Source organism: Microtus oregoni, unplaced genomic scaffold (assembly GCF_018167655.1).
Source record: "Microtus oregoni isolate MIOR12 unplaced genomic scaffold, Mior012 000062F_ref0000492, whole genome shotgun sequence".
NCBI lineage: Eukaryota > Metazoa > Chordata > Mammalia > Rodentia > Cricetidae > Microtus > Microtus oregoni.
Window position 1 is genome coordinate 4,160,688 of NW_024543872.1, and position 27,326 is coordinate 4,188,013.

The 27,326-nt window shown below is 39.5% G+C and overlaps 1 protein-coding gene across 2 annotated transcripts in view; it reads right to left on the reverse strand.

Annotated features, from left to right (window-relative positions):
- Positions 1 to 27,326, reverse strand: part of Itprid1 (ITPR interacting domain containing 1) — a 127,067-nt gene that overhangs the window by 38,625 nt on the left and 61,116 nt on the right. For both annotated transcript variants that reach the window (XM_041640049.1, XM_041640047.1), the window contains exon 9: positions 25,470 to 25,527. In XM_041640049.1, the coding sequence (XP_041495983.1) occupies positions 25,470 to 25,527 (58 nt within the window). The remainder of the gene's footprint in view (positions 1 to 25,469; positions 25,528 to 27,326) is intronic.

The following is a 27,326-nucleotide window of genomic DNA, read 5'->3' on the forward strand; positions in this document are numbered from 1 at the left end:
GGTTCTTCAGAGAACTTAACTCTAAATGGGACATCTGTATCATAACCTCTTCTCCCAAGGTCAAGGAACCATTAGAGAGGAGGATGTAGATGAACTGCAAAAGCTGGAAGGAGTAGATTTTTTTTTTTTTGGTTTTTCGAGACAGGGTTTCTCTGTGGTTTTGGAGCCTGTCCTGGAACTAGCTCTGTAGACCAGGCTGGTCTCGAACTCACAGAGATCCGCCTGCTTCTGCCTCCCGAGTGCTGGGATTAAAGGCGTGCGCCACCATCGCCTGGCCTGGAGTAGATTTTTGTAGGGAAACAGTGTTGGCTGGACATGACCCTGCAGCTACATACATGAACTCACAGTGGCTGGGACTACATGCTTGGACAATACTTGAACATGATCAAGACTGCTGGAATCCCAGAATGGATGGAAGAGGGGCTCTTAAATTTCTATTCCTATCTTTGAACTACTGAAAACTGATGGATGCCGGGAGAGGAAGTTTCAGTGATGAGACTTGGGATCTGAGAGGCTACCCAGGCTTCATAGATGTTCCTACACACATGAAGTGTGGAAGGAAAGGTGTGGGGGAGGTATTTGACAAGAATTTGAGGGGAGGAAGTGGGGAATGTATTTGATCTAAACACACAATATGAGTCTGTGAATATAAACCAAGTATTCTTAAAAGATTAAAATATACTTACTATGAATTAAAGTTACAGTACATCATATCATAATTCATGATATATAGCCAAAAGCAAAGCTTAAATGCTATAGCTACAAATGTCTGTACTAAGTGATCTGATCTTAGAAAGGGGGTGGGGCTCTGATTAGGAAGTGGGAGGAGATAAATACAGAATATAGAAGGAGGAGAATAAAATAGCAGTGTGGGTGTCTGAAAAATTCATAAGGAATCATTAGTAATGATTTACCTTAAAACTCTGTAAAAAATATGTAAGTATGTGTTTAAATATACATATCCTGTTTAAATAAAATTTTCTGATCTAGGCTGACAATGCTCCCTCCAAGAACCAAAGACTACCTAACGAGAAGCCCTCTTTTGAGTTGTTAGTCAAAGATTCCCAAGAGACCCCCAAAACATATAGGCTGTTGCTATTTCCCTTGGTTGTCCCCCAGAGGTTGAAGACACCAAGAACTTTAAACAGGAACCAGAAACCTCTGAGGTGAAACTGAACTAAATGCCTTGTTCCTAAAAACTAACTTCAGTTGTACCAGAAGGCAGCATGCAAGCTTCCAAGGGAGGGAAACAGCCAGTAGTCCTACCCAGCTCTGATGCTTATCGATCACAGAGACTACCCTGGCACTTGATAACCCAAGGGAGCAGGAGCAGCACACATGCATTGGCAGAAACCAGCAGATCTTTCATTAAGCTTAAGACATTCTCAAGAAATAAAATTATTCCTAATAGAGGAATACTAGCCACTACCCAGAGCTGGTAAAATCATGGATCTTGAAGGAGAGCTTCTAACCACTTAGTTAAATCAGAATAATCCCAAACTACACCTAAATAGTTACCCTTGTATCTAGAGATAAATCTAGTCTTAACCTTCATTAAAGAAACTCCTCTTTGCAACAGTGATCATTATAAAAAACCATAACAAAAAAGCAGAGCTATTGAGTCCAGCCACAGTGGATACATGTATAATATAATTCCTGCCCCTAGGACTCAGGAAACATTGTGCAAGAGGGGGTGGAAAGATTGTAAGCACGGGAGGATAAGAGGCTTGCTTTAAGACATTATCAGATGGACACTCGGAAAGTCTCACTAGCAGGACTGCCTAAATGTAAGCCAAATAAGAACAGCAATAGACAAGCTAATGTGGGTAGAGAAAACTGTAGGAGGCCTCAACTCTACAAAAAGAACTACAGGCAACTAGGGAATACTGAGAGCAGGAGAAATAGTCTTCTCCACAGAACAGCATACCAATGGGTTGTCCAATATCAAATGGTCAACCCAGGAAATACACATACAAATAACAGTGTATAGGCCAAACAGGTTATATTTGGGGATATATATGTGTATACTTAAGTGCACGTTTCAGCAATTAATAATGAAAAAATGACCATGAGTTTGAAGGAGAGTAAGAAGGGATATTTGAGAGGGTTTGAGACAAAGAAAGGGGAAGGGAGAAATGATGTAATTATATTATAGTCTCAAAAATAAAAGAAAAAATTACAAAAAGGAAAACTAGGAAGACAGATTAGTGCTGGCACATTTGCTTAAGATGTATGTGTTCTTGGGTTCTGTTTCCAGCATAGCAAAACCAAAACCAAGACAGTTTACCTGGGTGTGGTGGTACATGTATAGAATACCAGTGTAGGCAGAAAGTCCTCAATTGGAGACACACCCGGGCTACAATGAGAATTCCAGAACTGGATTTGTTAAATCATAAAGCCTTCTCAAAAGCAAACAGGTGAATTTCAAACTGGTTCTTAAAATTGATCTGAAGACAGTAAGAAAGGAGGACCAAATTAAATGCACAGCACATGGAACAAAGGAGACAATGGAGATTAGAGCAGAGATAACTAAACAGATGAGGAAGAATTAAAAGAAGCTTGTTATTTTAACAATGAAGAAAACTTAATATAGGTTCAACTAGTGAAAAGGAAATTTTCAATTAATAACTTGAACACTAAAAAGAAGGAATAATTATTCACCTCTCAGAAGTGACAATTGCAGGAAACACTGCAAACAATAAGATGGTTTGAGAGGAGATGTCTTAATTACTAGAAAGATGCAAGACACTGAGAAGTAGTCTTAGGGAAGCTAGAACTGATGTATGACAAAGATACTTTCTGACAATTTAATAATTTAAAATATTTCACAAAGGAAAGCTCATGACTATATGGCTTTGGTGATGAAATTCTATCAAATGTTTAAAGGAACATTAATAATTTGATATTATGACTAAAGCATTGATAATGTAGTTGATTTACTCATGATTCTTCAGCAAAACACAAGAGGAGAAGACGTTCATGACAAATCCCTGAGATAATCAACTGACAAGGAAAGAGCTGATTTGGCCTCACAAATGTGGAGGTCCCATTGTTTTGAAGATATAGAGGGCAACTAGTGTCCATGTGGGGGATCAAAATTGCTCATCTCATGATGGTGGAGCAGTGTACAGAGAGGACAGGCCCAGGTCTTTGAGATGGCTCGTTTCTATTATCTACTTGTGTAGACTCAGAAACACTAAAAAAACAGACCTCGGAGTATGTCTAGGACATTGTTTCCAAAAAATATTGACTGAGGAGGATACAGACCCTGTAAACGTGTGTTGCCCTTCCATGGGCTGGATCTGAGACTAAATGAAAAGGAGAACACCAATCAAGCACCAGTAATTCATGTTTTCTAGCTGTGGATGCAACGTGACTAGCTGCATCCGGCTCATGCCTCTATCCATGACTGACTACCATGGCAGACTGTCCCTCTAGCTGTGAGCTGAAACGAACCCTTTCTTCCTTTAAGTTGCTTTTGACAAGTATTTTGTCAATATTAATAAGAAAAGTAACTAATGCTGCTGAGGAATATTATTTTAACTATATAAAGATGTCTTACATTTGTGGTCTTACATTTATATTAACTATGTAAAGATGTCTTACATTGAGGCTGGGGAATATTTCTTTAACTGTAAAGGTGTGTTACATTTGTCTCTGCTGTCTTTGTTAACCGTGTAAAGATGTGTTGTATTTGTTTTGCCTTGCATGTCTAAGGCACCTGATTGGTCTAATAAAAAAGCTAAATTGTCAATAGCTAGGCAGAAAAGGGATAGGCAGGGATGGTGGGTGGAGAGAATAAGTAGGAGGGAAAAACTAGGCTCCAGAGAAAAACAAGAGAGAAAGAAAGGGACATGCCTGAGGCCAGAAGCCTGGCGGCAGCGAGCCAGACATATAGACAGCAGAAAATTAAGATATACAAAAAGAAAGAAAGATAAAAAGCCCTTAAGCAAAACTTAGATAAAGAGAATTGGATTAAAATAAGAACCAAGATAAGGTCGAGAATTCAAAACTAATTTATGTCTCCACGTCATGATTTGGGAGCTGTTTGGTGGCCCAAAATAAAGAAGGCCTGCTACTCTGGGTGGTGGTGGCACATGACTTTAATCCCAGCACTCGGGATGTGGAGGTGGGTGTATCTCAGTGAGTGTGAGGCCAGCCTGGCCTACAGGAGCTAATTCCAGGGCAGTATTATAGGGTAAACCACTACACATTTTACTATGCAATGATGTCATAGTTATGAAGCCAAGGAAATAATTGAAAAGAGAAAGTTGGACATATTGGATTTGAGATTATTAGAGACATAACTGGACAATCCATGAAATAAATGGGAGACAATATTTTAAAATCATATATGAAATATGCAATAAAGATCTAAGGTTAAAAATATATAAAAAGCTTTCAGAACTCAACAAGAGCCAAATCCTCAAACCCCAAATTAAAAGCAGGGTTTGAAATTTGAAATTTCTCTAAATCAGTAATACAGATACATGACAAAAACATAAAACATCAATATTATTCATCATGAGGGAAATAAAGTTCAGAGCTACACAATAATGTCCCACTAGTAGTGCCTATAAGATACTAAGTCAGATAATAGTGACTGGATGGATGGGTCAATGGGAAAGGGTGCTTTCCGTGCAAACATAAAGACATGAGTTAGGTTCTGCATCCTCATAAAACACCTGGTGTGAGAATACATGCTGGTGACCAGATGCTGTTGGAGTCAGAGTAAGATGACCTGGGTCACTCTAACCTCCAGCTAACTTTGGGAATAAGGAATAAGACCGAGATTGGTAAAGCACAACACCCAATATCTTCCTTCGCCTTCTGCACCATCACACATAGGCATGAGCAGTTTCCACAAACATGTGCTCCTATACCACATACATCACACTCAAACACCACACAACAGCATAAATAAAAAGACAGATACTAATAAAAACTAACGATAATTAGGAAAACATCAACTTCGCTGGGGGAATTGGGAAATGATTTAGGTGCTTTTTGAAACACTTCGACATGTCTTCACAATGTTAAACAGCAAACTACCATGCCCCGAACTCCACCCATAAGGAATGTATTTAAAAGAAATACAAGAATAAGTATATAGAAAACCTTAAGCATGAATATTAATAGCAGCATTCATAACAGCGCCTATTCAGAAGCTGTCAGTGATGGTTAATCTTAATTATCAACTTGATTAGATAGAGAAACTCCTAGATGATTTGTAAAGCTCATTCTAAGCATGTCTACAAGGACACTGACAGACATGATTAGACCTTAAAGGCATCTATCAAATGGTTTATCTACTGACGGGTTAAAATTTGACTGGACTATTAGGAGTTGATGGACTATGGATTGGGCCATGGCTCAGATGTTCTGCCCTGACCCATACTTCTGCTAATTTGTTGTACACTTCTCACAGAATAACAGACTGGAACCACTGAAACTCTGGGCAAAGTAAACCCTTAACCCTTCTTCCTGAAAGTTCTGGTTGATGTCATAACAACAAAACTTGCTAACACACCAACTTAACATTTATTAGCTTATGATAATTAGAAAAATTGTACCCGCAAGATAGACTATTTGGAGGCAGCAAGAAATCTGTTTCTGGTACAGGATAAAGCATGGATGAATCTCAATATTAGGATAAATACGTTGAGTCATTCAAAAAAGATTTTATTTTATATTATTTCACTTACAAAAATGCATGTAAGCAGCATGGGGAGACAATATTAACAGTCATAGTCTGGGACGAGTGGATATCAGAAATGAAAAAATTACTAATGATGGCTCTGAGATTCAATTATCGGGTGACGAAAATGATCTAAAATTAGTAGTGACAGTTAGACATGAAGGTTCAGTTTATAGCATATAAATTATATCTCAATACAGTAGGTATAAATGATTTAATTAAAGAATGAAAACAAACATGTAAGGGCAGGAGATGATACTTTCTTTTAAGAGTTGGAAAGCAGAAGAAAAATGTTAGCTTACTTCCTAGAGGAAAATGAAGCATAAAGCAACAAGACAAGAACCAACTCCATGAATTATGTCATAACTGTCAAATGGTACAGGAAACCTTGGTAACAAAGTCTTCCATAACTGGACGTAAAGGAAAGCATGAAGAAATCTCAACATAGTAAGAGCTGTTTGGGGAGAAGTTAAATCATAGTTTGTCTTCCTTCCAAGCTTATAAAGTTGAATGGCTATTTACCTCCAACCTAGCCAAATGATGGAAGTTTACTTATTGGATCTGGGAAAAACAGAGGATCCAATGACCTTAACTTGGTGTTATGCCCATTGTACTGCAAACATGCACACACTGAGTTCTGAAAGCCAAAATCTCTAAGCTGCCTTGACTAGCTTCCCAGATCACTAAATGACTGAATGTTACTCTAGGCAGGAAATTAGAACAATATTCTCTGAGGAATATAAGTAGTTCAAGATAAATGATCTAAATATATCACACATGGATTGCATTCAATGTTATCTATTCTAGGTCAAACTGCATTTAAACTTAAGTTCAACAAACTCTTTACATATTCTTAATTCATATATATATATATGAATATGTATATTCTGTATATACTATATATATTTACAAATGAGAATATAATCTAATTGGTATAATATAATTTCCAACTAGAGGTCATGCATTTGTGACTGAAATGAACCCGAAACATACCCAATTCAGTGGATGGAAATAGGTCTGCTGTGAAATTTTAGAGTAGTAGAGACAAGAAAATTGACATTAAAATTCTCAGTGGCTGAGTATGAAGTCAGGTGACAATGGGATAAGGTCTTGAGAATGCTGGATGAATTTCTATGAACCCAGAATTCATGCTGAGCCAGCATGACAATAAGGAACAGATGAAAACATTTCAGATATCTAAGTTATCAAAACTGCTTCTATTTCTGTGTAATGTTTAGAAAACTACTGGAGACAGCCCTCCATCAACATGAGCAGGTCATCATCAATGAAGATGGAAACATTGGGGCCTAGAGAAATGGTTAAGTCAGTGAAGCACTTGCCATCCAAATCTGAGGACCCGAGGCTGGGTTCCCAGCACCCATGTAAAAAGCCAGGTGAAACGGTGCATGCCTATAGTTCTAAGACTGGGAGGTGGAGGCAGGAGGATCCTCAGGACCTTGCTAGCCAGTTAGCCTAGTCAAATCAGTGACTTGCAGGTTCTGTGAGAGACCCTGTCTTAAAACAAAAACATAGAGAGTGATTGAGGAAGACTGTCAGCGTTAACCTCCAGCCTCTATCTGTGCTTGCACTCACATCCATGCACACAAACACATGTATATGTCACAAACATGCACATGCATAATACACCCATGTGCATATGAAAGAACATACAAACACATGTGCATACAAACACTCATGTTTACAAAAAGAACATATTAATGTATGTATATATATATTACGTACACATATACATACATCCATATACAGATCCTCATTTATCCACAAAAGAATACATAAACATGTATATGCCAAATACATGTATACACACATGATCACATATATATACACAAATGAGAAAAGTTCTAAGGAACAAGCTCTGAGCTGAATTCAGGTCAAAGGAGCCTCCATCTGGGTGATGCTAAGAAATCCTAAAGTTACAGCCTTAAATGAGGAAATGAAAGTAAGCTGTGGGCAGTAGGAAAGGCACATGAAGGACCATACTTTGAAGTGGAATTCTGCATCTTTCAATTCTAATGAAATAGGTGGAGTATAATCTCTTTAAATAAATTAGGACAATAAATACCTAATGAAAGACGAAGGCATGAGCTGAAGGAGAAAAAGAATCAACGTAAGAGAGCGAGGTCAATGTAAGGAGAGCTCTCCACTGCAAGTTTAGAGTGTTTCATGTTCAATGACGCTACAAAAGGGAAATTACCAAAGATGGATAACCTGAGTTTAAACTTAAACTAAGTTTGTTAGCTTATACATCAAGTAAAAATTTACCTTCTGAAAAATTTATTGAGAATATACTTAGAAGGTATAAAAATCGCTGACAATATGTACCAAGGGAAATAATGACAACAAAACAAAGTATCAGCAATCTATCAAATGGTTTGCCAATCATTGCCCTGGGAACCTCATTCACATGGTTCACGAGAACTATCTTTATCTGTATCTTTGTTTTCTTCCTCGGTATCTCCTTGTAAACTTTTAGATTCCTCTTTAATTCCCACGCTGAAAACTAGATGATACAAGATTTGATTTTTAACATGTGAAAATATTTGTCTGATGGATAAAGTTCTATTTCCTCTAATCTTAAACTCTTTTGCTTTTCATTCTGAGCCTTCACAACAAGAATTTATGGTACTGGTTGACAATACCTTTGTGACATTTGATTACATGCCTTTGTTTTGTTTAAGTCTCTGGTGCTTAACCATGATGAAACTCTCCCCCCCCCCCATCTATCCGTCTGTCTGTCTTTCCTCTCTTCCCCTCTCTCTTTTCTCTTTTTCTTTTATATTATTTGCATTTACTATACATTAAGTTTTAACTTTGTTGGAGTTTCTCTATGGATAAAAACAGCCTCTGAGAAATCTTCACTGTGCCTACTTATTCAGTGAACACACAGTCTGCGTCAGAACTCACACAGTGCAGAATTTCTGGCTAGTGCATGGTAATATCTTTGGACATCTACAGAATCATAACTTTTTCTATTCTGTAGTTAATGAAGGTCAAATATTGGGTTTTAAGTAGCTTTATTCTCAGGAGCAGGAATTTGTACAATCAATATAGTAAGAATTATAATGACAAAAATTTAAAATTCCTTGACTCCCCACATATTATATGTTAGTGAAAATAGAAAACCTATAATGTCCATATTTTATAAAAACAACATGAAATCCTAATTGATTAGTGTTTCCATCTGTGACCATGATTAAACTTATAAGATGGTCATGCAAGACAGTAAACTGCACATTCTGAAAGAAATAGACGATGTCAGACATCATCACTGAGTTCTGTGTGAGCACCAAAAGATGACTGGGTTGGCAGTAGAAGAAACCAATCAAGCTCTCAGCTGCGTTGGCTGAGACCATTTCCAACTCCCCCACAAAAAGACTAAGCCTTACCCCTGGCTTCAGCTTTCCCAGGGTAGGCTAGAAGAGGAAATGTCAACTCTCTCTAAAGTCAGAGTAGCCAGAATAAGATCACTTACAGACAGAGGAACTCCAGGATCTAAAGCATTTTTCTGTCATCACTTCCTATGATATTGGGGTGCTTTAGTAGGCATCTCAGAGTCTCATGTCATGAGAAAAGATGATGTTTGCTACACAGACAAGACCTAGGATCTCCATCACAGTACACTAGAAAGGGTGGTGGGAATATATGCATGTCCCCTCGTTCTCCTCAGAGCTCTTGATCCTCATCTTGGCTTCATGCTATCTGGGACTTCTGGCCAATCACAAGCTTCATAATTAATGGCGTAGGTTTGCTGATGCATTGCTCACTTTCTCCTTGTTGGCACCAACTCCACCTTGTTCACTTTCTCTTTAGAAGGTGCTAGCAATCAGCCTTTGACCACACCTTCCTTTCCTTCTGAAAAGATCTGTATATGCTCAAAAAATATCTAAGATGTATTCTCTAGCTCCCTTCCAAAACAGTCCCCAACTAAAACAAAGCTTCTTGGTTTCTGACTTGACTTAAGCTACATCAGAAAAAACAGTGTTACCTCTTGTTAAGCATCAAGCTAAGCTTGTGAGAGGTGGAGCTAAGCATGTTTGCCTTCGCACTCGCGTGTAACAGAGCTTCAGCTACTGGTGAGGTTTAAAGTTGTTATTACTATCCCAATTAGTGTTATACAGGATATAATATGCAAGTGATGCAAGGTTGTTTGGTGTTAACTAAAGTTAGCCTCTAGTTAGGATAACACATTTTGGGTTGTTTTCTTTCTTGGAGTGTAGCATCTCAACCACAGAAATACACTTTGACTTTCATATTCCTTCAGTTGTATTTTCTCTATCCATAAGTCTAATTTCATCTACATTTTCACTGTAGGGTAATATTTGAATAATCTAGTAGAGAATCACTAGAGTTTTCTTTGGAGGGAGTGGCTAGGGAAGCAGATACATTCTGACAAGACTGCACTATCGTGCAATTAACCAATGAAATCACAGCTCATTTGCTCATTAGCTGGGTGACCCTGATCCAGTTCTTCTGAGCTTTGATGCCCTCCTCTGTAAAACAGAAGAAACTGTATTTACCCTCATGATCGTTTTGAGGATAAGTTAAAATATAGTTGTGGTTATAGCTCAGTGGTAGAGCATGTGCCAAGCATGCATGAGGTCCTAGGTTCAGTTCCTTGTCCTCTCAACAGAGTAAATTAGTGAAGGCAGAATAGACTAAAAGTTGTATTGTTGATACTTTGGTGCTGGGAAGTTGGCTCATGAGGTACAGTGCTTGCTGTTTTCATGGGAGCCTGAATTTTGGCCCCCAGTACCCACATAAAAGCTAACTTACTCATCTGTAACCCAAGTGCTAGTGGGGTGGGGGAGACATGTCCTAATGAGTATGTTTTGTTAGCCATTTAACCTAGTAAAAGTGACGATCTGAACTCCAAGATCAATGAGAGACCTTGCCTCAAAATCAGGGTGAAGAACAATAGAAGAATATACCTGTGGGACACCTCTGCCCTTTACAAGTACATACTTATGGGTGGACAGACAGACAGACAGACAAACAGACATGCACACACACACACACACACAGAGAGAGAGAGAGAGAGAGAGAGAGAGAGAGAGAGAGAGAGAGAGTTTTGCTTACTGCTTGGCACACAGACTACTCAATAGTGCTTTTTTAAAGGTGAATTTTATTATTTGTAATTACATATGTAAATGCATGTGGGTAGGCACACATACATGTAGGTGTCCACTGAGACCAAAGACACAAAGACCAAAGGCCCTAGGAGCTGGAGTTATAGCAGTTGTGAGCCACCTGACATGGAAATTGAACTTGGGTCTTCTGGAAGAGCACTGTGTCATCTTAAACACTGAGGTGTCTCTACAGTAGACAATAGCTTTCTTTTCCCCTCCATTTCCTGTAAACTCCATGTTAACCCTTTTGTAGCTGGAATATCAGCCCTTAGCTGAGAGAACCAGTAAGATAGATCCTAAGTGTTCTTAAAGAGGTAATGGTAGAGTTAGAAGCACATACTTTGTGCACAGTTCATTTTTAGAAGCAAAGTGAGTCCAGGCTTTTCATGGAGGAATAGATGCGCATTGTGGGGCTGCTGAAGAAGGAGCAGCCCTGGAAAACAGCTCATAGCAGAGTTGGTGAGAGACACAACAGCTGAGCTGAGACCCTGAGGGACACATGACTTTTGACCTTCAGAAAAATAGAGCAGAAGTGGATCATGAAAAGGGAACAGCACAGCCTCAGAGACATGGGGAAGGGGTTACTTAGTAACCTCAGAAACAGAGAGGGGGCAGGTGGAGAGAGAGAGGGACTACAGGATGACCTGAGATCAGAGCGAGAAGGATCTTAAAGTCAGTCCTAAGGAGGTTCGCATTTATTATATAGATGGCTTAGAGTCATTCATCATTATTAGGGAAGCAAAAGCCTCCTGAACAAGAGTAGAGTATTATATCTACAGAACATAGCATTCGACAGTTGCCCTTTACACTCAATGGTGAGTAATACTCATGCTATCTGAACACACTCAGTCAATTAAGAATACTGACTGCCGGCTGCAAAATATCCCCATCGTGCCAAAATGTCTGTAGAGTGGGTGGGGAGGGGGAAGAAGGTGTGATAATTAAAAGAATTGTTACTTGCGATGTCACAGGAGCCGATGTGTTAACTCCACATGCTGGGAAGCTAGAATGCTCCCAGCTGCCATGGGGAGGGAGGATTTTGATCCCTGGCACCACTCATTGGGACAAGATGAATCACAAATGTGTTAATAGTGAGGTTCCATGTCATAACGTGCCAGATGGAGGTGGTTACATCTCTGATTGATTGCCTCCTGGCCAAGACAGGGGTTTTCCAGAAGGCGAATATCTCCAAATTGGCATCCAAGCTCTAGGGATCAGCAGGTCTTTATTATGGTCAACAAGGACCTGACATTCTCTACTTTATGAAGTGTGGCTGCCCTCAAGACATGGGCAGCCAGAAGTAGAATCTGGATAGAGAAAGATGTGTTGAAGGTGTGATTGACAACAGAAACAGGTTTGGGCTGGGCAGTGCCTGTGTGGTTAAGCGTGGTGTGTTAGCCAATCTGGATGTATTGGAAATGAGAGGATGGGGGTGGGGTGGGAAGATGCAGTACACGTCCATCCTGCTTATGAACAAAATAAATTAGAGGAAGAGAGGGAGAGAGGGAGGGAGGGAGGGAGGGAGGGAGGGAGGGAGAGAGGGAGAGAGAAGGGAGGGAGGGAGAGAGGGAGGGAGGGAGGGAGAGAGAGAGAGAGAGAGAGAGAGAGAGACAGAGAGACAGAGAGAGACAGAGATGCTTCCAAGTCTGGGACCCCAAATCCCCACAGCAGATGAGCATAGATGCCAGGCAGAGACCACAGGGCAGAAACAGAGCAAAGGACAACTAGATGACCTTCCTGTCTGTTCCCTTGAACTCACTCTGACCGTGACCACCCAAGCCCTTTGTTGTTGCTGCTTCTCCCCCCCCCCCTGCCCACCCTGTGCAAGCTTCCAACTATAAACAGCCAACTACAAGGGCAATAACTGTGGCATCCTACTGGGAAGGAAGGCAGCCTCTCACAGTCTCTCGAGCAGGCGCTGGGTCCTAATACAGGACAGAGAATAAAGCTTCATTACAGAACAATGGAGTTAGCTGCCAGAGCCTACAGATTTGAATAAACAACAAATAAGCAACATCTGCTCCAGCATATGTGTATGGTAAAAAAAAAAGTCACAAAATAAAAGAATTTGTAAATGCCAAAAGCAACACTAAACTGCCAGGGCTACTGTAGAGTGAATTTTTAATTGCACATGCAAAGAGGCAGGCTGTGGGTATTAGCCTCACATATGTCTTCTTGCTGCCAACCTGGGAGTATAGATGAATTTAATTAAATAAGGATTATCCCTTCTCCCCAGTACAATTACTTATTTATAACAATGATAAAATTGCCTAATAAAATTGCAATATTTTTTAAAACAAGGCTAGAAAATACCCAGCTTTCTGTAAAAGTTGTTCAGGGCTATTTGGGCTTGAGGATGTCTTTAAAATTAAGTCTATGCCTACTGCCAAGGAACGGAAAAAAAAAACAAAAGAAAAAGAAAGAAAGGAACAAAAACCGCCACCACCAAAATGCAGGCAGCCCCTCATCATAAAGCTTGTCACATATAAACAGACAGACACCACATTATGGAGAAATATAAAGATGGCACAGGGTGACGTGGGGATTGGCTTCTACGGGGTGTGCAGAAAATTAAGCAATTGGACTCAAATTGAGCCGAGACAACTGAGCCGAGGGACTGGGCCCCGGAGACCTGCTCTCCTCTAGTCTACTGGTCCTAATCTGTCTTCTGAATAGGCTGTTCCTGGAGATCAGTTCCCTTCATTTGGGGAAGATGTACTCTTTCCCTACAAACACAGCGTCTCTCAAATCAACCAAACAGCAAAAAAAGAGGGACATCCTGTTCCTTTTCTCAGGAGCTGTGCAGTCTATGTACAGCTCAAAAATTCCCATGACCAGGGAGGCCATAATTGCTGGCTTGTGTTTAAAACTGCCATGGGCAAAAGGACTCATGTGCAGGATGCTGTGGAAGAAAACTCTACCTTCTGTGGCTTGGAATATCGGCGTATTTTTGAGTGACTTTAATAGGTTCCCTGCACAAGGATTTAAGGTGGGTCCTGAGTACCCTATCAAGACCACTCTTTGCGGGTCCATCCACAAGGGAACAGAATAGCACGTGGCTGGCCGACTAGGTTCGGCAGTGCTTGGCTGCGGTGGTGCCACGCCCACCCTGCTTTCTTCCTCTGCCATGCAGGAAGCTGCTGACTGAAGGCACCTCAGAGAATGCATGCTTAATGCCTGGAAAGGGGCATACAGTCCGTGACTGTGCAAAACGACACACAAGAATTTCCGAGGATGCTCACTAGGGTTCTCACATCAACCCTCAGCTCTTCGTGTTTGTTTTTTTTCTGTAAAATTCAGTAATTATCTGTTTTCTGTTGCTATTCACAACTTCTAGGAGAATAGGGTTGGCTTTCCTCTTTTGAATATAAGGAGCTTGAGTATCCACAAACTGTGATATCTGCCAGGAAATCCTGGAATTAATATCCACAGATACTGAGGGGTGATTATATGCTGAAGTGCTTGCTAGGAACTAAAAATACCAATATTTTGAGACTATCCATTGTCTCCTGCCTAAAACACATTGTCACAAAATTAGTACACTAGTAGCAAATTACAGTGGAAACTTCTGGGCTGGGGATGTAGGTCAGTGGTAGAGCCCTTGACTCGTGGGCATGAGGCCTGGGATGCCCTGCAGCACAGGTGAGCAAATGTGGCGTTAGGATGCACTCTTCTACCTAAGATGTGGGCTTCCACCTAAGCCCAGACGTGACCTGACCAGAGTGGGAAGCAGTGTGCAGTCAGGCACTGGATTCCACCCTCGAGTGGAGAGGTTTAGGAGAAGAGAGAGAAACAGAAGCAAACAGTATAAATCTCCCCAGGTGAGACCAACAGCAGCACCATTTGCTCGGAGGGAAGGGAGCGGGAGAAGCAAGAGCCAGTGAGCTGTGTTGGAGATGAGAACAGTGGGTTTGATTAGTGCCCCGGCGACTCAGAAATAACACCAGAAGACAGACTGGAGAGGCAGGAATGGAGACAGGAAGACGAACCAAATTGAGTGTTGAGTGGTAACTGAGGAGAAGCTTAACTCAGGGACAAGATAGAAAAGAAACAATTTCAAGCTTATCTTTCCTAAATCAGAAGCATTTCCCTGATCGCTAAGGAAGTTGAGCATGACCTTAAGTGTCTTTTGGCCATTTGAACTTCTTCTGTTGAGAATTCTCTGTTCAGCTCAGTGCCCCATTTTATAATTGTGTTGATTAGCCTTTTACGGTCTAGTTTCTTGAGAAGCAAAAGCACTTAATAATTTATTCTTACTAATTACATAAATATAATTAATTTTATACAGCACTTATAGTTCTTCTTTGATGAATAATTTTTGTCTTTGTTTTGGACTAATTAGAAGGCACAGACAAGTGAGAGAAGAAAAGCCAGATGCCATTCTGTCATCAAGGATCACCATTAACAGCACCGTAACTGTCTGGCGGACTGTCTGTCTGTCCATTCATCCGTCTGTCGGTCTACCTTTACATATCTATAGATTTGTCTATTTGCTTATCCATCTATCTACCCATCCATCATCTATTCTTATTAGGAGGTAAGGGTTAAATATTTGCTGAAAATTAAATTTCTCTATTACACAGTACAAAAGAAAGAAGGAAGAAGAATGTATACCTGAAACCAATCACCATCAGATAGGTGGCCTATGATTAACTGCAGCTTATCTCAAACCAAAGCTTTGTGTCTGTTGAGGCAGTGATAGATGCTGTTTACTTGAGAAAGGCTCTCTATGGAACCCTGGCATAGATCTCAATGAAGGTCTCAGACTCACAGAGATTTGCCTGCCTCTCCTTCCCTAGTGCTAAGATTCAAGGCAGTAATACCACACCCAACTATAGAAGTATTTTTATGTATTCGTGCATTTTAATGTAATTGTGACAGTCTTCTGTAGGAACAGACTTTGCAATGATGGCTTAGATTCTCAGCTATGCTTTAAGCAGTGCAATGACAAAGCAAGCCCTTAAGATCTCATTCTCAGTGATAGAATAAACTCTATAGCAATTATCTCTGGTTTTAATTACACTAGTGTTTCTTTATAAATAGATTTTGCCAGTTATATTATTTCCTTTCTTTGTCAGTTTGTTTTTTTCTTCAACTTTATATGTTTTGTCTTCTATTACACATTGTTGTAAAACTTTATACTTTCTTCTTTTAAGAATTTAGTGCATAGAAAAAGACAAGATCTCCTGAGTAAATTGGGAGCATGGGGACCTTGGGAGAGGGTTGAAGGGTAGAGGTGAGGCAGAGAGGGGAGCAGAGAAAAATGTAGAGCTCAACAAAGATCAATAAAAAAATTTAGAAAAGAATTTAGTGCTTGAAAGGACAGCCAGTGGTGGTGCATTCCTTTAATCACAGTACTTGGGAGGCAGAGGCAGGCAGATCTCTGTGAGTTTGAGGCCAACCTGGTCTACAGTCTACAGAGAAAGTTTCGGAACAGGTTCCAAAGCTACAGAAAAACCCTGTCTCAAAAAAAAAAAAAACAACAACAACATAAAATAATTTGGTGCTTGAGTTTGAGTTTTACTTAGCAAATGATTTATCTCTGCTTTCTTGATATCTTCTTTTTGCTGGTTTTGTTTTGTTGTTTGTTTTGTTTTTCAGGACAGGGTTTCTCTGTGTATGTAGCTTGGGAGCCTGTCCTGCTACTCACTCTATAGAACAGGCTGGCCTCGAACTCACAGAGGCCTCTGTCTCCCAAATGCTGGGATGAAAGGCGTGTGCCACCACCATATGGGCTATCTATGCTTTCTATATTAGCAATTTTGTTTTTATTATTTTTTTGACATTTGCTTCTTTGTCTCTTTATGTATGATATACTATGGAGGTTGTGTGTGGAAGTTAGAGGACTATTTGGGGGAGCTGGCTCTCTCTATCACCTGGGTATGGGGACCAAACTTGGGTCATCAGGCTTGGCAGCAAGCACTTTTACCATATGTAAAGATAAGTGCCACCAGGCCTGCAACTTATCTTTATTAATTTCTAACTTTAGTGTTTAATACATAATGGTGAATTCTTTAGGCAAATGTTTAGTCTTGCTGAGTTCTAACTTGACAATGAAACAATTCATATTGTCAATTCACATTAAATTGCTGTTATTTGATATATTTAAAATAATTCTACATTTCAATAAAATATCTTCATCATTGATATGTTATGAGAATTGGTAATTTTAATTTACATTGCCAGCCGTTTTATCTAGGATGGAGGACCCAGCCCTTACATGCTGTTTGTTTTATTTATATGAGGTTTGAAAGGGTTGCATTCTCTACTGGATTTAATGTCCGTGGAGAAGTGACCAATACTTGTGTTTGTATCTAAGAAATCAATGGAATAATCTGTACTTCTAAACTATTAGAAGATTTTTAAAAAGTTCCAAGAAAACTGTAACAGAATATATATATAAACGTTTTTATATTAACTGCATAGAATGAATTAATTGTAATATCAGTATCTTGCCTCCCTCCTCATAGTTTGTTTAGCCTATAGCAGACCAAAAGACTAGAACTACTTTCTAAAAAATTCATAGTTTATTTTAATTTGATACACATGTGTGTTTTCCCTGCATGTATGTTTATGTACTTTGTGTGTACAGTGTTCACAAATGCCATGAAAGGATCCCCTGGAAGGAGTTGGGAGCTACCATGTTGGTTCTGGGAGTCAAACCTGCATCATCTGGATGAACAATCAGTGCTTTTAACTGCCGAGCCATCTCTCCACCCCCAAGACTGTTAATGTTTAAATGGAGTTTATAATTTTGAATAACATGAAATGTAATATTCTGTTTTAAATATTTTCTTCTGCTTTGAAATATGCTCCACTCAATTTTAATGTAGTTATTGATTGGTTTCTGTGTTTGTTTCTCTACCACCCCAGCTCCAATTTTCACACCTAACGTTCATGCTAAGTTTGCTGTAATAAAATGGAATTTAAACTAACAATAATTGTATTTTAGTCTCATGGTATATTGTGTGTATGTAGTGTGGTGTGTGTGCTTGTAGTGTGGTATGTGTGCATGCAGTGGTGTGTGTGTGTGTGCATGTATTGTGTGTGTGTGTATGTGTGAACATATGCATATGGGTACGTATACACGCATCTACATGGTACTGTACAGGTAAGGCCAGAGGTGAATTTTGCCCTTTCTCATCATTCTCTGCCTTAATTTTGTGAAACAGAGTCTGTATTCATTGCTTTTTGTTAACTTTACATAGACCTAGGCACATCTGGGAAGAAAAAAAATCTCTTTCTTTGAGCACTTGATCACATCAGACTGGCCCGTAAATGAACTGTTGGAGGCATTTTCTTGATTGATAAATGAAGTAGGATAACACAGCTTCCTGAGGGTGATGCCACCTCTGAGCAGGTGGTCCTGGTTGTATAAGAAAACAGGTTGAGAAAGGCATGAGCATCAAGCCAATAAGTAGCATTCATCGATGGTGTCTGCTTCAGTTCCTGCCCTGAGTTCCTGTCTTGGTTTCCAATTCCCTCTCCAAGTTGCTTTTGATCATGTTCTTCATCATAGATATGGAAAGCCAAAGTAAAGCAGAGTTGTTACAGAACATTAGTTAGAGGTGTATTGCATTCTTTTGTGCTGCGGAATGCTTGCTTAATGATGCAAAGATGTGCTTCATTCTTTATGTTACATTTGTTTAACTCTGTGAAGCTGTGTTAGTTTGCCTGCCTAAAACATCTGATTGGTCTAATAGAGAGCTGAATGGTCAATAGCTAGGCAGGAGAGGGATTGGCAGGGCTGCCAGAAAAGAAGACAGAGGAAAAAAAATAGGAGACAAGTACACCAGGGGCCAGCCACACAGCCACATAGCCAGTCACAGAGAAAGAAGGAAAGAAAGGGTATGGAATAATAAAAGGTAAAAGCCCAGAGGCAAATGGTAGATGGGGTAATTTAAGTTAAGAAAACCTGGCTAGAAACTAGCCAAGCTAAGACCAAGCATTCATGAGTAAAAATAAGTCTCTATGTATTTATTTGGGAGCTGGGAGGCAGGCCCCCAAAGGGAAAACAAAAGCAGAACAGCCCCACAGAGTCTCTTCCAGCATCTGGAGTTCACACGTTTTGCTAGGCTTGCTGACCAGGGTGGAATCCACCATCTCTTGCTCCCAGCCCACTATGCCCAAGCTTTGTGTGTCAGTGTGGGTTCTGAACTCAAGTCCTCAGGCTTGTACGGCAAGTGTTTACAACGGAGCCGCTTCCCAGTCTCTCCCTAGTCGTTCCACAGCGCTTCGCTTCCAGACTGAAACTGGAACTGCACATCTTGCCGCTCTTCTATTTAGGTCTGTTTCTTCCATACCCTATCTTAACTGTTTTAGAATCCTCTTAGTAACTTCTAATGAGAGGAACAATAAAAAGAGCAGCAGCTAAGATATATATATATATATATATATATATATATATATATATATATATATATGTGTGTGTGTGTGTGTGTGTATATATGTGTGTGTGTATATATATATATATATATATATATATATATAAACTTATTTACTCCTTCAGAGCACTTTGAGCTGAAACATGTTGCCAGTGCTTTCAAAGTTTCTCTCTAGACAGAGACACAGAAGCATAAACGTTGGGGAAATCATTGCCAAGCTGCCGCTGCTAGGGTGTGGTACTGGGTTTTGCTTCCTGGGTTCACCTTTCCAAGTATGTCTGCAGTTCTTTGTTTTTGAGGAGGGGGTTGATGCTTGCTGAGGTTTTGGAAGTGATGTTAGGTGACGTTTTCATATCGAAAAACCATGTCTGGGTGTAAAATCATCGGCTCACACTTTTCAGTTCTAAATAATAGAGTAATAATGTTGTGGGTTTTTTTATTTTTCAATTTGCCATTTAGTGTTACTAACGAAATATTTGATTTCTTTGTGTATTTCTGTCTGAAAATTTGTGGATTACCTTTGCCTTGCCAAATCCTTTATCTTCATACAATTCACTTTGCTATTACATATTCTAATTTTGCTGATATACTTGGGCCTGGTAAACTATTCTATTTCAATACCTACCAATTTTGCCCAAAGTATGATAGATATATACATAAAAAAAATCAAAGCCTACTAAAAGCCAGTAGTCTGTGCTTTCCACTTAGATTTGGTGATTAGAGAGGAGAGGATGAGGAGAGCAGAAGTTTGGAGTACTTGTCTCCCCTGTCCTCATGCTGGGTGACTGCCACTTAGCTTCCTCCTTCCACAGACAGGTACAGCTGGGAGTAAAATGTGTACTCATGGTTCCAGGTACAAGTTCCTTCCCGACTGCCCATCCTGAGTCGGCAGGGTCAGCATGATGCTTCTAATCTAGAATTCGCATCGATATATTGGTTTCTATCAAACTGGCCAATAGTTTTGCAAACACTACCCCTCAGTTCCCCAATTTGAATACACCATCTGGTTTTTGTTTGTCTGTTTTTTCCATTTTGCTTTGAAATAAAGTCTTTCTTCCACTTTGTCTTTCAACTTCCCAAATCAAAATGTTCATTCCAGCCATTATTCCAATTTGTTATCATTCCAGATTTGTCTCCCTGGACGTCTATTAGCCAGTGCTCAACGCATAAAACCAATAGCCAGTGTTTATCTGCCTGTGTAAACACCACACACTGCAGTGATAATAGCTTAGTAGATGACATTATTTTTTATCTATGCCAGTTGTCACCGAATATCAGAGACCATCGATTTGAAACCACTGAGAAAGAAATAAAAAGCCCCTGTCAAACTAAGGTCAGTCATCAACTATAAGATACCTCTTAATTGCAGAGATGAAATCTGGGAAAATATGGTCAAATTCAGCAATCAGCCCTTCTGCTCAATTGATTTCTCTACCTGCAGCCACATTTTTTCTCCACTCTGTTTGTGTTCCTCCATGGGAGCCATCCCCTAACCATAGTCAGATAGGCAGCACTCAGGCTCCTGGGGCTCACCCGCAACATCTCCCCACCCACTGCCCTTGCTTTCTCTTCTTCTTTCTGCAACCTCTTCCTTGTTTATAACCATGGTGAGCTGGAAGGCTCAGGAGGGGGAACTGGTTCCTACAATTTCTTTAGGAAAGCTGTAGGTAGCATCCTGCCTATCATGTATCTCGCTGTATTCCTGTCTGTCTAGCTATCACATAGCTATCCATCTACTTATCTGTTACTAATGGCTTTGTATATGATATAATTTTTCAGAATCCTAGCCAAAGCAGAAATAGGAAGATTCTAACTCTAACTACCTGTTAAATCCACTTAGCATTTCCTAGCTCCATCTAACTGGTGTTTTCTTTATTAAATAATTTCTTTGTCCTTAACCATAAATTTAGATAATTTTTCTACAATCTTCTAATTTTCATTAATTTTCTGAGTTATTCACTCTGTGATTAAGTGCTTTCATTGTGTATTTTTAGGGTTTTTGATCCTACTGCACGCACTGGCTTTGTGGGAGCCTAGGCAGTTTGAATGCTCACCTTACGAGACCTGGATAGAGGTGGGCAGTCCTTGGGCTTCCCACAGGTCAGGGAACCCTGATTGCTCTTCGAGCAGATGAGGGGGGGGGGGACTTGATCGGGGGAGGGGGAGGGAAATGGGAAGCGGTTGTGGGGACAAGGCAGAAATCCTTAATAAATAAATAAATTTAAAAAAAAAGAAGAAAAAAAAGTATATTTTATTTTCTTACTACTAGTATTTTTCTGTACTTCTATTTTTATGGTTTTATGACTTTAATTTTTCACAATTCATTCAAATTTGCTATTCTGCCATTTCATTGATGGAGGAAGGTCATTGGTTAAATAAAAAGAAACTGCTTGGCCCTCATTGGTTAGAAGATAGGTGGGAGGCCGGGCGATGGTGGCGCACGCCTTTAATCCCAGTACTCGGGAGGCAGAGGCAGGCGGATCTCTGTGAGTTCGAGACCAGCCTGGTCTACAGAGCGAGTTCCAGGACAGGCTCCAAAGCCACAGAGAAACCCTGTCTCAAAAAAAAAAAAAAAAACAAAAACAAAAAAAAAGAAGATAGGTGGGAGGAGTAAACAGAACAGAACGCTGGGAGGAAGAAGAAGTGAGCTCAGACTCCACAGCTCTCCTCTCGGGAGCAGACACCTCAGAGAGACACCATGCTCCCAGCTCCCAGGCAGACGCACGCGATGAAGCTCCGACCCAGGATGGACATAGGCTAGAATCTTCCCGGTAAGCGCACCTAGGGGCGCTACACAGATGATTAGAAATGGGCTAAATTAATATGTGAGAATTAGCCTAGAAGAGGCTAGATAGAAATGGGCCAAGCAGTGATTAAATGAATACAGTTTGTGTCTTGTTATTTCGGGCATAAGCTAGCCAGGCAGCTGGGGTGCTGGGGATGCAGCCCCACCGCTCTTATTACTACATTTCATATATTCATACGAGTCCACTTACTGACTTTCATATCCTATTTGACATAAATTATATATATATATATATATGTATGAATATACATATATACATATCGATCTCCTCAGCAGAGGCATGCTATCCATCTTTGAAGTACTTCCTTGAGCATTACTGACAGGAGGCATGCCTCTGGTGAGGTATTTTAGTTAGTGTGGTTTGCAGATGTCTTTATTATCGTCTTCCATGGCGCTACTCTACAAGTAGATTCTGACTTATGAGTATCATCTGGTGATCTCCATAATTTCTGATGAAACATCCCTTGTCTTTGTTTCCCTAATTTTTTCTGTGTCTCTTTGAACATGTGTGTGTAAGCTTTAGTTAAACATCCCTATTTCTTCATATGTTTAATGAATTTTACTGTGCCTAGACACAGAATGGCGACTGTCTTGGGATGCAAGGAAACTTTATGGAAAATTCAGCTATTGCCCCAAATGGAATTCTGTTTCTTAAAACTTCTTTCAATCTTTGCTATTTCTTGGTCTTTATAATGTATATTTAGTTGAAACACTGAACAGTGTTGTGGGCACATTTCATGCCTAGAATTTTGTGATTTCCTAGTCTGGCCATGTCCTTTCTGGGGTTTGTATCTTCTGAATCCTTCTGTCTTTCTTCCACCCTGTGTCTTCTGGTTTTTTTTTTTTTTTTTGGCTTACAGCACAACTTTTTGGTTGAGTTTTTGAAGGGTGCCAAGTGACGTCACCTCAGACAGGAGAAGGATTGTGCTTTCCTTGAAGAACCTGCCCAGCTTCCAATCTTCTCTCTCAAGCACCGAAACCCTCCACTCTTTGCCTGCCCACATTCCATTTTCAGGGACTTTAGGCAGAACTTTTGAGAAACATGTTGGAAATTGCAGTTATTCGTGGGAAAGCAGCCTATCGTCAGAAGCAGAATCAGACCTTGCATGCTAGGTCGGAATAGAATTTCACCCCAGGAGGACTGTTTTCCCAGGGCCTGTATTTCCCTCACACATTTCACACACATCACCTCCAGTCATTTTTGCATGTTTCCTTGTAGTCAGTCTTTTAGTGGCAGATATTTCTTCTAAATAACAAGGTTTTGAAGACCAAATCTTGTGGTGTTTTTCCATGTTTGTTTATTTTCTACAGTGCCAGGAAATGTGTGTCCTGATCAGTCTAAGAGTTCTATGTCATTGACATATTATACTGTTTTAGTAAGCCATTTTCTTTAATCCCTTGATACATTCTTCATTTAGAATCATCCACAGAACTCCTCTCACATTCTTTCTCTCCTACAGAACCTGAATGACCCCCATGGCTTATAAACTATAAAGATGGACATTCCCCATTTGAAAAAGCAGGCATATGTTTTCCCTTCCTTATATTACCTTGTCATTTCAGTGATAGCTTTTGAGAGGTTAAGCAAGGATACAGTGTTCACAGCTTTGCTCTCCCTCACCTCTAAGAAGTCACCTTGCTCAAATTCATGCACAAAAATAGTTCGACTTCTTGCTAATATTCAGAATTTTGTCATTGTATAGAAGCAACAGAGCATTAATGGTTAATGAGATTATCAATTATTTATGTGTAATTATAACCTTAAACAATTGCTTTCCATTGTTTTGAAGGCCGGCTTGCTTGGCAATATGGTTGTCACCTGATTCTGGGCTAGAGTCAGCTCAAAAGTTGCCTAGGCCAGGCATTCAAGATGGTTCATTCATATGGAAGTTCATTCAGGGCCATCTACCAGGATGTCCAAATGAGGCATCTCTATGCAGCACAAGGCTGGGTTCTCAGAAGTGCTCCAAGAGCAAACATCCCAACATCCAGCAAGCACCCAAGGGATTAAAAATCAGCCACAAGTGTCTTAAAACTATACAGCCATGGTCTACTGGCCATGAAAAAACTCACGTACTTATTTAGATGAAGTAATCTTTGGAATTTTGCATTTAAAAAATTTCATGAATATATGTACATATATTTCAAAGTGATAAAGGATAATCTTCTTGCTTCATTAACCCAATTAATTTTACTTTTTGATTTCAGTACTATTTTTATTCAGTTGTTTTAAGACAGGGTATCTCGGATTAGTCTCAAGTTTATCATCCTCCTGCCTCAGCCTCCTGTGTGCTGGGATTACAGACATGTGCTACCATAGTTTGGCACCAACACTATTTTTGAAGATAAAAAAAATAAAGGAAAATCCTGCCTGTCCAGATTTTTCTTATTAGGCAAACTATCACTTCTCTCCTTTCAATCTCTCGTTTTGTCCGACTTCCCACATAATCTTTTCGGAATAATTGGGATGGCTTATGTGATAACAGTAGACCTCCTAATTGAATGTCAAGGAAGGCAGTTCCTATTGACAAGGGGACCTCCAGCTTCATTGAGAAGCATTCAATTAGATGGAAAACAGATGCTTATTTTTGTCTTCTAAACCTCAATGCAGGTTATGTGGTAATTACTTGAAGAGCAGGATAACAATTTATGTAATCAGCAGGACCCTATAATTACTAATGCATAATTTCTAAACAGCATTTAGCAAAATGAGACCCATACATACACTTTGTAATGGAAAAGATGTGTTTGACACCACACTAAATTAAATTTAAAATTTGCATATTTCCTTCCAGGAAACACACTGGCTTCATCTGTTCTATTTTGCTTGACTAATCTCTGCCTGCTTCCAGCTCCACTGAAGGATCATGGCAGCTGTGAGAGCTGTGACTAGGAAGATGAGAAGCAGGGACAAAGCAGGGCTTACTTTCTAATCTAGAATGTGGAGCATCATCCCAAGAAGAGACCGGGAAGGCTGCGTGCTGGCAATTTCTATCCCCTGAGAGTTTGACAAGGGGTCATACAAAATTTAGAGTGCAAAAGTTGGTAGGAGATTTAAAAAAATTATTTGCACTTACTTTTTTTTAAATGTTTATGGAAAACTTGAAGCCTGCATAATGGCATTACTTGTGCAGTATCTCAGACCGGGAAGAAGGAGGAGGAAATCACCCACTCAGACTCTGATGTTAAACCCACTCTACTACACACAGCTCAGGTAGATACTGCTTGACAAGCCACACACGACAGCCACAGGGATAGCGAATATTTCCTGAGAAGTATTTTAAAATTTACAACTCAGATAGTACAGAAATGTATAGAACTCTCATGGAGATAATGAATCTCCATGTATTTTAACTGTTCTAAAGTACTGGCCGTTTCATTCCCTCTCAACGGTCATTGATGAAAATCATTCATATCCCTTATTAAATACTTACCTGCCATTCCTGAAATCAGGTTAAGAGGGTTGCCAGTGTCTTCATCAAAGCTTTGGACCTAAGATGTCAAAATACATTGATTTTACTAGCAATATTTTCATAACAAATTCAGTTTATTTAACCAATAAACAATGGTTACCCACAGATAACCACATAGAGGGACAAGCATGAGTAGCGAACTCCTAGGTGATAGGCTTCTGGGAGGACTTGGGGTAGACATCCACAAGAAAGACTCAAAGAAGCAAAAGAGCTCAGGGGAGGGGAGGATCATGCCTGGGTGGGAGGGGCAAGGCTTCTTTATGGAATTCGTGCATTAGAAATTTCTGTTGAGACTGAAGAATATTAAATGTGTGGGAGAGAGCTAGCTAATTATGGCTTGATATGCTTATGCACAGTAATTTAGATAATCAAGCAGCTACATAGCCCTTACATACACACACACACACACACACACACACACACACACACACACACACACAATTTATTTCTAAATTAAGAGAGCAGAACTTATTTTTTGAAATATTTGGCAAGTTAATGGATAACAGTCTACAAATGATAATAAAGCTATTGGTAAAACATAGCAGAAACTATTACCTTTAAATAATAACATGGCTCATTGTACAAATGTGTCACCCAGATATTCTTTGAAAGGTGAAAACAGTTAATGGAAACATTTTGGAGTGTTTCTTTATAGGATTTATGTCTTGCAAGCTTTTTCTGGATACAGCTATGAAGTCAAAAGTTTTCATTCGGGAATTTGGATGAGTGGCATCTTATGCTCGGAATTGATTAGACGAACTTACCAGGAATTTGGTTTCTTATACTCGGAATTGATTAGACGAACTTACCAGCATTTCTTCTACTGGTTTTGGTGGCTCAAACCAATGTGCATCACCACATCTTTAAAGGTAATGAGAAAGTTCTCTTCCCACATCATTAGCATGAAGAAAACTCCGCTTAGTACAATGCAGAACACATTTTTTTTTTCAATTAGAAAACAATAATGGAAAAAAAGGGTGCTTTAAAAATAAATTTAAATTAAAACAAATGCCAAGAATATTCCTGAGCTTTCTACCAGATACAAAGATATTAGTTTTAAAAATCAATAAAAATTGGATAAAGAAGCAGTCTTCACTGAACAAAGATGCCAAATGACAAAAATACCTTTGGCCTTGCATGTGTTTTCTGTAATACAGGGTTCATTCATGAAAAGAAGAAAGGGTGCAGACCATTGATCGTGACCATAAAGGCACATATGTCATATAACATACCTGCATGGGTTTCACAAGTATTAAGTACATTTAATATTCTTGATAACTTTAGAGGAAATTCTTCTTAGTAGAATTAAACATAGAATGTGTTGCTCTTTGCATTAGAAATCTACGTATAACTTTTGTTGGAATTATAATTTGGAGATTCAAGCCAAATATGGCCAAAAGCAACATTCAACAGGCCTGGCTATAAGGGAATTTTGGCCAACCATAGTTAAAATTCCGCTGGACAATTATTTATGCATCATGACTATCATTTAAATGCCCCAGAAATCTGTCAATTTCACCCATATTTTTATTTCTTATAATTAACTTTTTAGATTTGCCATTCAAAAATAGACATTAAATCCAACATTGGTTCCTATTTATTATGCTGAATCCCTAGGTTCTTTCTTTACTCTTTCTTCTGGCACTGAGTGAAATAAGTATTTTCCCCAGTGCTAATATAATATTTACAAAAACCCTTTTTGTTTTGTTTTAAGGGGATGAGTTTCTTTTCTATTGTTTTACGGTTACTTCTGCTTTATGTACATAGGAAGTATTACACACATACAAGAAAATGTTGAAGTTGGTCATGAAAGTCTAC